At 38.4% G+C, this 14,546-nt stretch overlaps 1 protein-coding gene across 2 annotated transcripts; it reads right to left on the bottom strand.

Moving 5' to 3' along the window:
• Positions 1-200: 200 nt before the first annotated feature.
• On the bottom strand, positions 201-14,288 carry LOC115678944 (myosin-1). 2 transcript variants are annotated; one of them, XM_030602481.2, is made up of 24 exons: positions 14,010-14,288; positions 13,009-13,424; positions 12,189-12,290; positions 11,962-12,105; positions 11,719-11,869; positions 11,604-11,631; positions 10,185-10,350; positions 10,002-10,065; positions 9,879-9,892; positions 9,718-9,802; positions 8,614-8,717; positions 8,379-8,517; positions 7,807-7,925; positions 7,259-7,411; positions 7,087-7,176; positions 6,140-6,217; positions 5,367-5,525; positions 4,743-4,949; positions 3,525-3,730; positions 3,269-3,404; positions 2,361-2,490; positions 2,111-2,257; positions 1,762-1,826; positions 201-1,149 (listed from the first exon to the last, which is right to left on the bottom strand). In XM_030602481.2, exons 2-24 carry the CDS (start codon positions 13,387-13,389, stop codon positions 490-492), a joined length of 3,528 nt encoding a protein of 1,175 aa, XP_030458341.1. In that variant the 5' UTR covers positions 13,390-13,424; positions 14,010-14,288; the 3' UTR covers positions 201-489. The 2 variants fall into 2 exon arrangements, with proteins under 2 accessions (XP_030458341.1, XP_056164271.1); XM_056308296.1 differs by lacking the exon at positions 14,010-14,288 and adding an exon at positions 13,504-13,894.
• Between the last annotated feature and the right edge of the window lie 258 nt (positions 14,289-14,546).

The raw sequence follows: 14,546 nt of genomic DNA, 5'->3' as shown, positions 1-14,546 counted from the left end.
AATCCAAGCATCACGACAGTCGAAACGCTAGTTTTCGACCAACGCGAGATCTCATCAAAAGCTAAAAGAAAGATCAAACATCATGAGAAGTTCAGTGCATGTATAAATTGACTGAATCACTGCCGCAGCTTGAAGCTTCAACACCACCACTTCCAAAAGGCACTCGAGTATTGACAGAATCAGAATACGATTCATCAGCATCGCACACCAAACTTCAACAGTTTCGCCGTTGAATATCTCGAGAGACCGACTTAACAATTCAAACTTTACTTGATCGCCCTGATGATAAACAGGACCCGCGGTCGAAACTAAATTACTCACATCTACCAAATTTGATCTTTTAGAAATGATGTACATCTTGGTTTCACCGCGCTCTCCCAAGTAGCTCGCAAAAACATTCTCACAATCTCTATGCATCGATCTGATCTCGATTCACAAATATAAGGGACTAATAGGTGAACAATATCAAATGAAATAAACAAAATGATATCAGTTGATTCTGGAACTGTTTCTTCTTCCCCACCATTTCTTCTTTACCCTGTCAGCAGCACCTTCATCGCTTCCAAGCTTATGCAAAATCACCTTTGTTTCCCGCAATCTCGACCCGTAATCCTTCTTCCAAGCTTCAAACATCTGCTTAAGCCTTCTAAGCTCCCTGTCGGGGTTCAGACTCGCGTCGACTTGACCTGACTTTACCTCCACAAGGAACTTTGCATCGTCACCAAACACTTGACTCCGCTGCTCGAATTCTTCAGCCAACCGGCTTATGACACTAAGGCCAGCGCTCATCGGTCTCATGCCGTTACTGTCTTGGCCCTTGTAACTACTTCCGGTATCCCAATTGAAGTCTTTATCGTCACTATTATTGACTGAAGCATCAGAGTTTCTCGCAGAATCATCAATGGCCAGGCTTTTCTTAGCAATTGAAAGGCTGGATTGCAGAGATCGCATTTGTTTCTGCCACACTTCTTCCATGGACTTCATTTTTAACTCGTATTCAGACCAGCGGCTTTCATATTGTTGTAGACGTTGATGAAGGATGTCGTTTTCCTCCTCTTTTTCTCTCAAAGCAGCCTCAGCTCTAAGGACACGACGCTGCAACTCAGCAAGGTAAGATGCCTTCACAAGCACCTCTTCTGGTTCACCACCCTGTTTAAAAGCTCGGGGTTATTTACCAGCCAAAAGAATTAACTTTTTGAGAGCTAAACAGGAAAAAGAGCAAATGTGAGAGTAAGATATACTTTAGATGCAGCAGCAAAACTTAATTGTCCAAGAACAAGAAAAGTACTAATCAAGGATATTAATTCGATCTACTTGAGGAGCTTTTTTAGTACTCCTGACCTACGTTAGCCCACAATGATCTAATGGTTCATGGAAAGTGGGCAACATAGGCCAAGAGTCTATAATTTTCACTACTTTGAGACACGTTTTTTTTGGTACGTATACTTGGATGCTGTCCTCATATTTAGCACATTTTGCATGCTTTTCTTAGGCAAGATCCTCGTTTCCTTTATTTTCTCTCTTGGTTATTCGCATCCATGAAAAATTGAGGATAAATACTTACGACAGAACACATCAGAAAGACAGCTGCACCTTAAAAGGGACATGCAAAAGGACTTTGCAAATCACTAAACTGGCTTAATCACCAAACCTTGCATTAAGGCTAATTATGTTAAACAAGACAAGAAAGTATCAAGAAAAATATCTCATATGACATTGAATCAATCATCAACCAAAAAGTAAAATTAAATCACAAAATACCTTCATCCCAGATTTCAGGAATCCTATGTCACCTGAGCATCTTCTGACCAACCAGCCACGGATACCTATAAAAACAAGATATGTAGATAGTAAGTGGGAATTTCTAAGTGGCCCAAATTTGTAGGACTCTTGATTAGGACAGGCCCATTTTACTGGAATATTTGGAGACATGCAGGATATTTGATGCAAAAGAAACATGTTCCTCTAGTAGAATAGCAAGAGAAAATGAGAAGTGAAGAAAGAAAAGGAAAAAAAACTGGGATAGACATGACGAAGCTCAAGTCATTTTTCCCATCCAGCCAAGTTCAAGATACGTATATCAAACTCAAAGCAAGTGTTTGGATTTTACCTGATTGTATCATGACCGATGAATCACAAAGTTTATCGTATTTTTTCATGGCTATCCTGCCTTTAGCCCTTTTTTGTATAGTAACTGCAGCTCTATGCCTCTTTATTAAGACAGCATATTCCTTCCGAACTTTCTGCCCACGAGCAACTGCATTAACAGTGCAAATCAGACACCAAGCGCAGTAACACTAGTGACTTCCTTCAAAAAAAAAAAAAAAAGCAATCTAATATTTAAGAGGAGGGAATAATACATGATTGAAGAGTCACAATCCCCTTCTTAAGCTTCCTCATGTGAAGACGAGCTTGATGCCCTCTAAAGCAACTCTGAACACGTAAAATTCCATGCAGGGTACGGTTTCTAGTATCCTCAAGGACCCCAATCTGCATCAACAATTCGTACTTAACGTGTTAATACCAAATCACTGAGACGCAGAAACATTGCAGAGCTGTGGAAACCAGCCAAAGCATAAATTGGACAGTTATGGAATTTCTGCCAATATTACAAGAGAATGAACATGAAAGTATGGGATATATGAATTAAGACAAAAAATAGGGGAAGCTAGGAGGAGATGCGAATTCAAAACTCATTGGTCATGTTACATAGATGTCGATACAAGTACTAGATCAAAAGATTTCAATTGAGATATCAAGATTTCCAGTTCATCAAACATCTCCTATGTGTACAGTTCAAGAGAAACATGAAACCTATAAATGAGTAATTACCCACATTACAAGTCATTTCCACTTAAAACACAATCGACTAACAAAAAGATTGAGGAATAGAGACCAACAATTTCACATTTTAGAATTTGTATGATTCAAAGCCATAAGGCATTACCTTACCAAAAAAAAAAAAAGCCATAAGGCATTATTAGGTATCATAGGGAAGTCACTCTAAAAGATCTTGGCGTAAAATAAACTGAAGAACATTTTCAGGGGATAGTAACAAGCTATCCAAGCCCGGAAGTTGGCGTTAAATAGTCACTCTAAAAGATCTGGCTTTCAATAGCATACTATTGCATGTTCAAATACATGTGTATTTTAATTCACATTAAGATAAACCGAAGAGCCTTCAGAAGAAAATTTATCTGCCCATCGTACTGTAATTGAGGGAGAGAATAATTGAGCTGAGAGACAGAGGGAAGAGTACTCTTCAGACCTGGCCGGTTCGGAAAAATAATTTTGTATAGCCAACTTGGTACATCTCAGGCAAAATGTTGAATTGATGAAGAATGGCAACTGAAACACTGAGTGAATCCTGAGAAGCCACATCATCCGAAAGAAGGAAACCATATCTGCAGAAGGACAACCAAAACAATCAAACATGAAAAATACCGATGAAAAATGAAAAACAAAGATGATAGACAGATGAGAATTGTTAACGAGTTTGATGCGCATCGAACCCAAAAAATTACCTCCTCGCAAATTTTTGGTGAGACATTCTGGTAGGAAAGCCAGACCTGGAAATTCGAACAACTTCTAGGACTCCACAACATCTTAACTGCTGCAGTACAAGACCTTGCTCATATTTTCCAGGAGACTGGAAATTATTGGGCTTAATACAACGTATGAAGTGTGGAGTGGTGCTCTCAAGGCGTTTCATTAATTGAAAAAGTTGACCCTGTAAAGAAGGGATCAGCACATTGAATTATCTGAAATGGATGAATCTAGTCATAAGTACTCAGATCACCAATCTCTAAGCAAGAAGTAACTCCAATGACTCATATTTCGAAGTCAAAACATCCTTCTTTCCATGTCACATTATCCAATTTTTCCTTTTAATTAGTACAAATCATATTAAGAAGAAATGAATTACATAGGTTTTAACACAGAATAACGGAGCATGAAACACAGCTGTATAGGGCAAAAAGAAATCGAATAGCTTTAGTTATAGTTTATTCCAATGATGGCTCAGCTTTTTCTCCTGAAAATTCTATTAAAGCTCAAGCCTCAAAGACACACATTGACCCTATTATAGGTTCTCATCAGAACTGGATGTTTCACCATTTTCGCAGTTTTAACAACAGCAGTCTGTTATTTCCTATCTGAAGCAATTATTTAGTGAAGCATAACTTTCCAACAATTACAGCTGAATTAGCCATTGAAAGACTTAAGCTTGCCTACAATTAATTACAACTTATTAACAAACTCTTTTGCCCATGCTTAGCAGTGGAATGGCATAAGTTTTTGGGAATATGCTAGGAAGCAAATTGATTCTCAAAGAATCGACAGTGCTTCAGGAGCTTCCTGCAATTATCTGCTTGAATTTATCAATACACTTTAAGAAATCAACATAGCCTTATATGATTTCCACTTGCCTAAGATTTTCTTGCATAAGCTTGTGAAGCTCGGCACAATAATTTATCTTGTTTCAATCGAAACAAAGCATAGCAAGGTAAAGAAAGTTGAAGTCTCAATGAATTTGACAAGAAATGCTAAGCCAGATACAGAATGCAGCACTTCAAAATTTATCCAAAGAAAAAAACTCAATGCATCCTCGCTAAACATATAAAAGTGTAGGTCAATGCACTAAAGGCCATGGCCTAACATACACTGGAGCCCACCGTGACAAGATGCAGCTTCCAGTCAGAATCCAAGCTGAAGAAATTTTCAAGAACCAGTCAATTGCATACCTTAAATTTCGTTGTAACACTCAGCTTCTGAGATTCTGCACCACCTGTTTTAAAAAGAGGGCCAGTGACGTTCTTCTCAGATTGAGTCAACATATTAGACGCAAATATCTGAGGCAGTTGACAAGAGCATGAAGAAAGCAGTTGGATCGAGTCCAAGTGTAGCAAATCCCTGTTTTTCTCTAGGAATCCTGTGGTTTCATAAGTAACCTGAGATTTGAAGAAGAAGAATGAATCTATTAGCTGGTCAGCAGCTTTCAGAGAAATGAACCTGAGAAAATTGTAGCCTTCAGAATCTCAAACACACAAAAAAAAAAACTAATTGACTCGTTTAAGACTTAATTATCAGACAATTACCTTATCCACTTAATCCCCATCATACACCTTAGGTTTTAATAGTTAGAACGAATAACACAGACAACCATATGCAGCAATTAATAAAGTGATTTTGACTAATGCCTGAGGATGATACTTTTTTAACCAGGCATTTCGGTATGTCAACAACAGTAATGAAGCTATCATTGAGAGAATTGTGTTCGGCCCATGTTCTCATTTATTGCTCATCTTGGTCTAAAGGTAATATTTTTAGGAATACTAGAAAGAATCAGTTTGTAAGATGTCGGATACCTCCCCAGCATAATGACAGACAGTAAATGCTTTGCCTCTGTCTCCTCTGAAACACGAATTAGAATGCAGATGCTGCTTCAGTTTATTGGCAAATGTCAAATCAGTCCCATTAGGAAAGGTGGACTCCTCGTCTAGAAGGGACAACAAACCTAATGGCTTCTGCATAAAGATTAAAGAAACCACATTCAAGAGAGTTCAGTTGATATATTTAGTAAGAAGAAAATAGCCTACATGAGTACAAATGATCGTGCTTTTCAAACAAAAAGACAATACGAGACATGTGATGAGTATTTTAAATATAAGGCCGAGTCAAGAATCAATTACGACACTGTCTTAGCATGAATGAATAAGCACAGCTTTACTTTTAAGATGGACAATAGCAACTGTTGAGGATTTCAGCTTAGAGTAATGCTAGGCATACTAAAATAAAGACTAGTTTACTAAATTAAATTACTAACTGATGTGGTAGACTGTAATTGGGCCTTTGAACAAGTGGTTCATAGTCACCATCCAATAAAACTCTGCTATATCCCATCGTAATCCAATTTAGTAGATGGTTTTTAGTATACCTAGCATTATTCTTTCTTTTATCATCAAGTGTCATGAGTATAGCTCTTTCTACCAACAAAAAAAAAAGCTGTGACTGCTCTTCTGCACCCAATATACTATAATTTACAGTTAATAATTGCAAGATAACTTACCAGAAATTATAGAAATGGCTTATATTATTGCAAATCGCACATAGTTAGATGAGAAAACATATTACAACATACCTTCTCGAAAAGATTAAGGCAATCTTGGTTATCTTCAAAGTCAACTTTCGCCCAGTCAATGCCATCTTGAATATACTCCTGGTACAGGCAAGACAAAAAAATGAATCTGTGGTCAAGAAATTGATGGGCAAGCGCTTATGTTTAGAAGTAAAAGAAGAATTGTAGATTTTAAACTGCTTTAGTGCATACACAAGAAGGATAATTCAGTGTTCTAATGCATTCCAAAACGAGTGTATCTTCCTGAAAAGCTATTACAAACCCCAGAGCCTTTTTATCTATCAAGATGAAATTAAGAATATATGCAGAATAATGGATGTATTGCTTACTGAAGTTAAATAGCACCTAGATGGGCAGTGGAAGTCTTGTTACCCAACAATGAGTTCACTTCACGATAAGTTCATGGAAACATTCAATCCAATTTTCCAATTAGAGCAAAGAAAGGACTTCTTTATTTTCTTACTACAATGGAGATACAATTTACAGTGACTGCAAATGGAAATTTTTACTATTACCAATATTGACTGCATTAAAGGGATATTCCAAAAGTCGTCAAGATACACATATAAATGTATATGATTAACGACCCTATTGAAGTCATTGTACTATTTAGGGTTTGTATAGAGAGAGTGAGGCAAAGAGAGTCATTGAAGAACAGAGCATTGAGAAGAATGATCTGTTGGTGTTTCCCTAGATAGGGATCTCCTTTTATTAACTAATAACATGTTACAAAAGTACCCTTCAACTTATTACTCTCTCGACAATGTCGATGTGGACAATTCAGCATATCAGTTGCTAGTTAACATGATATTTTGAAAGACAGTCAATGATTCGTGTAGCTAGAACCTCGTTCATTTGCAATGAGAAGGCATTGACGGATGAGTGAAAGTTGATAGTTGATTTCAAGTTAGTATTTCGCCCAAATTGAGGAAACAAAATATACAACCCACCTCCTGCTCCAACTTGAATAAATGCCGATTGAAATGTTGCTGCAGCCTTTCATTTGCATAATTTATACAAAACTGCTCAAAACTATTTTTCTGCAACAACAAATGATTAGCATAAGACACAGAAACACTAAAAAGAACTGATGATTAATTAAAGAGAAAGTTCAATACATACATCAAACGACTCAAAACCATAGATATCAAGAATACTGATGGATCTCCCAGAACGCCGTTTGCCAACTGCAAGGGACTTGTTAATTTGTTCCACTAGCCAGTCAAACAAACAAGAATAAATTGATTTGGCCAGGGCATCTCTTGTGTCAATAGCCTGAAAGAAGAAAGCCATTACAGAGCAGTAAAAAAGTTCTACCACTCTTAATTGTTAACATAAAGGGATCTCAAGTTGGAAGGCAAGGGAAACAACAAACTCTAATGATCACAATGACAAGAAAACCGATTAACTAGACTTTTCATTACCTAGTGATCGATGACATCGGGTATTGTATTTGTCTGTCTTCCTTTTATTCTTTCTTTTAGAAGAACTCTAGTGATTGAATCATGATAATTGAACATTCTTTAACTGATGAAATAAGATACAGAATAATACACAGGGGTGGCAGAAAGAGTGCTGACTATATATAACAACAGCTAAGAACAAAAGACCATTCCTACATCAAAGAATTCACGTGTACTTCACTTAGCTACCATCTATGGACTTCTCACCTGTGAGAGCCTGAGTTTTTGGACAATCGTATCATTCCCAACTCTCATTTTCCGAGTCGACAGGGCTAAATTGAGTTCTCCGCAATTACATCCTATCAGCTTAGCTACAGTACTAAGACCTGCAATATGACATAGAAGAAAGCCAAATCAAATAATCTGTTGGCAAATACTATGAATTTGGACAAATAGAAATTCCAACATAACCCATGTCACCTAACATTAGAAATGATCATGGCTATGTAGAAGCTGGTGGGGAAAATGCAGATACAGAGAAATTCCATGAAGACGACATTTATTTCGGTAAGTACAGAAGAATTAAATCAATGGTTATTTACAAAAAAGAAGCTTAAGTCCTGCAATATATCAATTTGCTGCATGTTGAAGCAAGTCGATGTTTACGTTGCTAACGTCCTATCCAGTTAATCCCCCATTGAAGTTAATAAAACAGGTTGATTAATTAAAAAGTATTCAATTCTATTAACTCTTCAAAAAAGCAGCTTTTTCTCTGGGAAAAAGAATACTAAAAGGAATCTAAAAAAAATGTCGGACATAAACAACTGGAGATTTCTTACCCTCATCTTCCACAGCCTCCACATGGTTTTCATTGTCAATCACTGTAAATGAGACATTTCCCAACCACAATACTGCAGCAAGCATTGCAAATACGCTCTCTTGGTCTTCCTTGCTTATATGGACAACATCCAGAGCTTCCTGCCTCAGTAGCAGTGACAGTTAGGTTTATGTGACCCATTTCCTACTGCACAAGGTCAATATACAGAAGTCTGTGAAAGAGGGAAGAAGACATACCACAACAATGCGGAACTGTTCAGCATCATCAACTCCAGGGATCGAAAAGCAGTTGCTCTGCCCCAAATAGTTATATTCATCGACACTTCTAAGATTTAATTTTTCTATGCCACAAGAATAATAAAGCAAATGATCAGGTAAATTCTCAGTGTAAACCTATATAACATTAAGGCATCAGAATCGCTGTATGAGTTTTTGCTATGCCACAAATTGTCGGGAGGCCAGAACTGCTTTGAAAGATTATACCAAAATGTACTATGACATATAAATCTTATGTCCGGGGAAAGAGGACAATAAAGAGGTACACCATGGGCTATGTACTACAGTAATACAGTATCCTCAATTTTGTCTTTCCGGATATCATCTTAGATGGATTGCCTTGGCTTCTGTTCCAAAAAAGGCAATTCCCAAACATCTTTCAAGATGAAAATACTACCACTTTCTACCATTACGAGTAACTAGATCCCACATTACTGTCATAGTATATACTTTAAATCAGCCTTGTATTTCGACAATAGAATTATTTCAGGCAAATATCACAGAAATTAATCAAAAAGAGGGTAAAATTCAAGCTCCATGCCAAGAAAAGGACATTTCAGACAATCCTTTTAATGGCTTCAGCTGTTTTGGAAGGAAAGTAAGAGGCCAGTTTTCTATATTCCAAAGAGCCATTCCGCAAAAATTGGGGGTTATTGGCATTTTACTCTGAATATTTTTTATACACTATCAGCAAGTCTTGTTCTAAGGTCGTTCTAGATCTTCTGGACTCTTTTTCTTGTAAATGATCTTGTATATATAGCAAAAATTAAATTTCTTCAGAAAAAGAGATTGGCAAAATGGAGATGTCAAGTATAGACTGTATAGTATATCTCAGTCCATTTGTGCAAAGGGTCAAGGGTGTTTTCTAGAGTATTCTCTTCTAAGTTGGAATATAGCACGCCAGTATTCTTTTGTTGATTACCATTGTCATCATGATATTCTTTCGAACAATATCGAGCTTTTTACCAGTGAGAGAGAGGTAAAGTCTTGTTTCTTCATTTTTGCAATGCTGATCCATCAGTATCCTAGAATATGCTAAATGAAGGATTCAAACAGAACTTATACCTCTCAGGGAGGGAGGAGCTCCAGCACAGAGCTGATAGAAAACGTGGTAAGACCTTTCTCCTTCTGCACATTGGACTACTCTAGACTGTTCATAGAATAAGTATTAATCAAAACAAAATATTGGCAGCACTCCGTTTCTCCACAGCTGAGAAAAAAATTACCTTCTCAAGTAGAACTGCATCATAACAGAAGAAAAACAAGAAAGAGAAACAAAACATTAGTTGGATGTGACCTATAGAAAGCCTAAAGGCAACAGAAATGAGTAAAAGATAGAATCATCTTACAGGTCTGAATCTTGGCTCCGGAGATTTTTCCAGTTTCGCTGAACTGTATTTCAATCAGCTTCCCCTGTCACATGAATAACTCAAGTTAACCCAACATAAAATGTGAAAGATCACCTCTAAAGAATGTGAAACTGCTTCCAAGCAACACAAGCAGGTCAAACAAAAGGAGGCAAGAAAGCTTACAAAGCGGCTTGAGTTGTCATTTTTTAAGGTTTTTGCGTTACCAAAGGCTTCCAATATTGGATTAGTCTTCAGTATTTCATATTCAATTCCACTCCCACCACCAAGGGCAGCCAAATATTGCATTGCTATCTTTGCAGTCTCAGTTTTGCCCGCTCCACTTTCACCGCTGGAGGAATAAAGAGATGAAACCATAACTACAGGATTCAACAAATGACATATAAGCCAATGACTGATATCAGAAAGGCCTAGAACTAAAGCTGTTCTACAGAAGGTAATGCACTCAGATTTCCAAAGGGGTCTTAATTTAATTGTCAAGGTACTTTCTCACTCTTCATCACCATACAGCCTATTCTCCGACTGCCTCAATTTTCAGCTGTGCGCTCACTCCACCATTGTTTCTAGTGCGCGTTCAATAATCTTGGACATGAAGAGACAAACCAACAGACCACAATTGCACAATCCCCTCTCAGGTGAAAACAACAATTATACTTTAAAGAGGGTTATACATCCTAAGCTCCTTGGTAAATATGTTCGAGTTAGTTAAGGTCAAACCACAATGTAAACTAGTATTTAGAGCGGAAGGTTCTCAGTTGCCAGAGCAGAGATAAAGAAACTCTTCTTATTTCTCATAAAAGAGAAAAACAAATCCAGTCTGTCCTACTCTAGCTTATCGTCTAACAGTATAGAACTAGTCTTATGTAGGTAATATAGGATGTTAACGATTCCAGTACATCAGAAATGTAGAAGGAATGGAAAAAAGCAAAAAATCAAAAGATAAAATCACAAAACTATGCGAAGTCAAACAAGATGTCCAAAGCCAAATAAAAGAGCACAACACAAAACCAACCGAAGATTTTAAACCCTCAAAACAATCTCTTGTTGTGTTCCTTTCAAGTGCACCACATGAGACAAAGTGGTGCAGTACTCCAAGACTTCTAACAGATTGAGCCACTTCCCTAAGCATTCCAACAGGTAAAAAGCCGGATGGCATGACTTGACATAACCCATGCCACCTTAGATGAGCTAAGAATATGATTTTAAAGCTTAAGAGCAAAGTCACAATTAAGAAGAAGATGATCAACAGATTCAGCCGAATGCTTACACATGCAACACCAATCCATGACAGTGAAAAGTACAAAGGCGGGTGCTCGACCAAAGGACGGTCCATCATTATTAACCAAAAGGTTGTCACAAGAAACCAAAACCTCAGACATCTAGGATGAGATAATCACCAATAATCAAAATATCGCATGATTAAATAAGTTAAAGAATCCAAAAGAAAGATGCGAAACAAAAATTCCCCAAATTCATCCCAAGAAGCTGTGATGGCATGATTGGTATCTCGATGCGTAGTATTCGAGTCTAATACACACTGTAAATCAAAGAAAAGTGAAAGGAAGACGATGCTATAATGCTAACCTTATGATGATGGACTGGTTAACTTCATCTGAAAGAAAGAATACTCATATAAGAACTTGGGCACAACTGCCAGAGGTTGTATTCAAAAATGAAATTGACTCAAATCGAAAAACACCTCGTATCATTTCCCTTATTGCTGTATCCGTGATAGCATAGACATGAGGACTCTCCATACGCTTATTCTTATATGCCTCAATGTAATTATTGCCATATAAAGGAACTTTCTTGAAGGGATTTACTGCTACCAACACTGGCCCTGCTTTGGTCTTAGATGCATAATTTTACAGGGAAAATGGAGTCAGCAAGAACAGAATCCTCCAAAAGAAAACTGGAAATTAAAACATTAGAAGATACTTACATAGATCATGTCTTGATTATACCGATATTGAAGATTATACAACACTGAGGGTTCATTCAAATAACTTAACTGCATGAGATCATCCACTCCATCCAGGATATCGGGATTTGCTGGGAGCAAACTTTCCTCTTTTACTTTAAAAACCTACACTTAGTATAATAAAATAAAAAATATACATCAATCTTCAAACATTAATGCAGTGGTTTGGAGTTTCTTTAGTGACTCACTTTCCCCTCAGGAAGTGAAACTAGGGTGTCCACCCCTGAAGTTGATAATATCTTCACCAGCTCCCAATCCCCATTTGGAGTTTGAAACCAGGATTGAAGTTTCTGGAACAAACAAATTTACAAAGTAATTGTGATTAATCAAATAGCACGTAATTTTTACTATCACTCAACCCCTTCCCGAGTTACTAAAAATTAGTCAACAAAATAACATCTCAATAGCTTAAGCAAGGCAGTCGTACCCTCTAAACACAAGGATGAGGGATAGGATTATTAAAAACATGCTTTAGTATGTTATCTGAACCGCACTTTATTTACAGCTTTCTAAAACAATTGTTAGGAAAATGAATAAAGAAAGATGAAAAACCTCGCAAATACTAATAAAGCTCTCACGGTACAGACAATTGGGGACATTGACCTAAACATGACCTTAGATTTATCCTTTTCTGAGGGAAGGCAAATGTGCTGAACTATGATCCCCAATGCAACAGTTTCGACAGCAGGATTGTTTACTAATCACATCCAAGATTTAAAAGTAGTTCATATTCACAGTAGAAGTAAAGCTGATATTATTTGTTACACAAGAATAAATCACCGAAAAGTAGCTCGTAATTGTATCATATGCTTGCTAACTAAACAGAAATCGATACAAGCAAAGACAGAAAAACAAGGAGCCAATAGCAAAAAGATTAACAAAAATCTACTCGAAATGCAGGACATTCTGTCAAAAAGCGACAGTTGAGAAAATAACTGACTTCACCACCGGGTTGAAGTTCAAATCGGGTGGAAAGCAGCAAAATTAAAGCCAGAAGCAAATAGGCACCTTCTTGGAGGCATAAGGAGTCATGTCACCCCATATCCTGTCACTACGAGAAGTCGAGGTTGAGGGCAAGGGCAAAGCCACAGCCTCGGAGTCTTCATCACCAATAGAGGGCCTTTCTTCACCTGATACAAGACTTCCACCATAGGGAGAATCGTCATTGGTTGTATCCCCGTTAGAATTACTCCTTCCAGCACCTTCAGCTACCCCGTCCCCAAGAGTACCATTTCCTACAGTACGGGGTGACATCACATCACCGCTACCCAGGCGGAAATTCTCGCTCGTTGCAAGGCGATCAGATGCTTGCGTATCCATGAACCTAAACTGACCAGGCAAGGATTTGATTGACTGAAGGGGAGGCGAGACTTGGGACCTCCCTGACATTTTTCACTTGAACTTTGTCCAGAATTGCCCACAAGCTGATACATAAGATAAAGACAGCAATCAGAAAGCTTGCTTTACACCAAGACATTTCAACAAACTTTGAAAAGGACCCACTCGACGGCTTATCAGCTTGGTAGTGGTGGGGACCATAATTCGACAGAGAGAGCCTAATGCTCTTCAACCCAAAGCTCCAAGAGACCTTGAAAGCAAAACAAACCAACATGCTGCAGTCGCTCGCATGAGAATTTGAGCCTCCAAATCAACCAACGCCTTGAGTTCCTTCACATGGACCAAACTACAGCAGCTCCCCCCCAGAACTAAAAATGCAAGCTAACTCCAAGAAGCACCGTCCCCGAGCAACACTAGCAAGACGAGAACGAGATGTTAAACAGCACCGCACAAACTCCCCGCTCTTTACTCGCATTTCCCATCCGTTCGCTCGCCGAACAACTACCGCAACGTACACAATCCACCGCGGCAACGAACCTCGAACCCGATCCGCTCACGCACCGGATCATCGCCAGCCCCGTGCTCGGGCTGAAATCGGCAATGCAAACGGGAAACAAAGAAATCAAGAAGAACAGGAGGAACCGAGAAAATGCGAGAGCTCCTTCACATACCTCCACTGAAACTAAACAAGCTCGCGAGATGCAAGCACTCAACGCACCACGCAGCCTCGATCTGCCTCCAGAAACCGCCTCCGGATACGCAACCACTCCGCACTGAGCTCAGCCAGGAAAAGCCGACCACCACCACAGCAGCGAACGAGAACAGGACATCAACCGAACACCGCGGCGGACCAGGAAGACCTCCGGCAAGCGGCCGTCGGCCGAGAGTCCCGGGAGCTTCCTCGGGAGAACGAGAGAGAGAGAGAGAGAGAAAATCCGAGGAACGAGATCGGTCCGAAATGGAGGAAAATCCCAGGCGTGTGTGGGAGAAGAAGAGCCAAAGCCACAAAGCCTTTTTGCTTCTGTGCTTGTGCTTTTTCTTCCTTTCTTTCTTCCTCATTTTCTTTTTTCTTTTTTTTTCGCTGCTTCTTTTTTCGAATTCAATTTAATTTAATTTTTTAAAAACGTGGTACTCTGTCGATTTTTCTTTTTCTTTTTCTTTTTATTTTTCTTTTTTTATTTTTTTATTTTTGAATTTTTCGTGGTCGC

The sequence above is a fragment of the Syzygium oleosum genome, unplaced genomic scaffold (genome assembly GCF_021117445.2).
Source record: "Syzygium oleosum isolate NSW1041296 unplaced genomic scaffold, Sole_v2.1 Sole_v2.02, whole genome shotgun sequence".
In the NCBI taxonomy this organism is placed as follows: Eukaryota; Viridiplantae; Streptophyta; class Magnoliopsida; order Myrtales; family Myrtaceae; genus Syzygium; species Syzygium oleosum.
The sequence above is the reverse complement of the archived record's forward strand: the minus strand, read 5'-3'. Positions and strand labels throughout refer to the sequence as shown.

Coding starts and splice junctions, on each gene's coding strand:
- LOC115678944 (XM_030602481.2), bottom strand. CDS start 13,389: ATGTCAGGGAGGTCCCAAGTCTCGCCTCCCCTTCAGTCAATCAAATCC. Junction 12,106..12,188: donor TTTCACTTCCTGAGGGGAAA/GTGAGTCACTAA, acceptor TACTAAGTGTAG/GTTTTTAAAGTAAAAGAGGA. Junction 7,926..8,378: donor GGAGGCTGTGGAAGATGAGG/GTAAGAAATCTC, acceptor GTCATATTGCAG/GTCTTAGTACTGTAGCTAAG.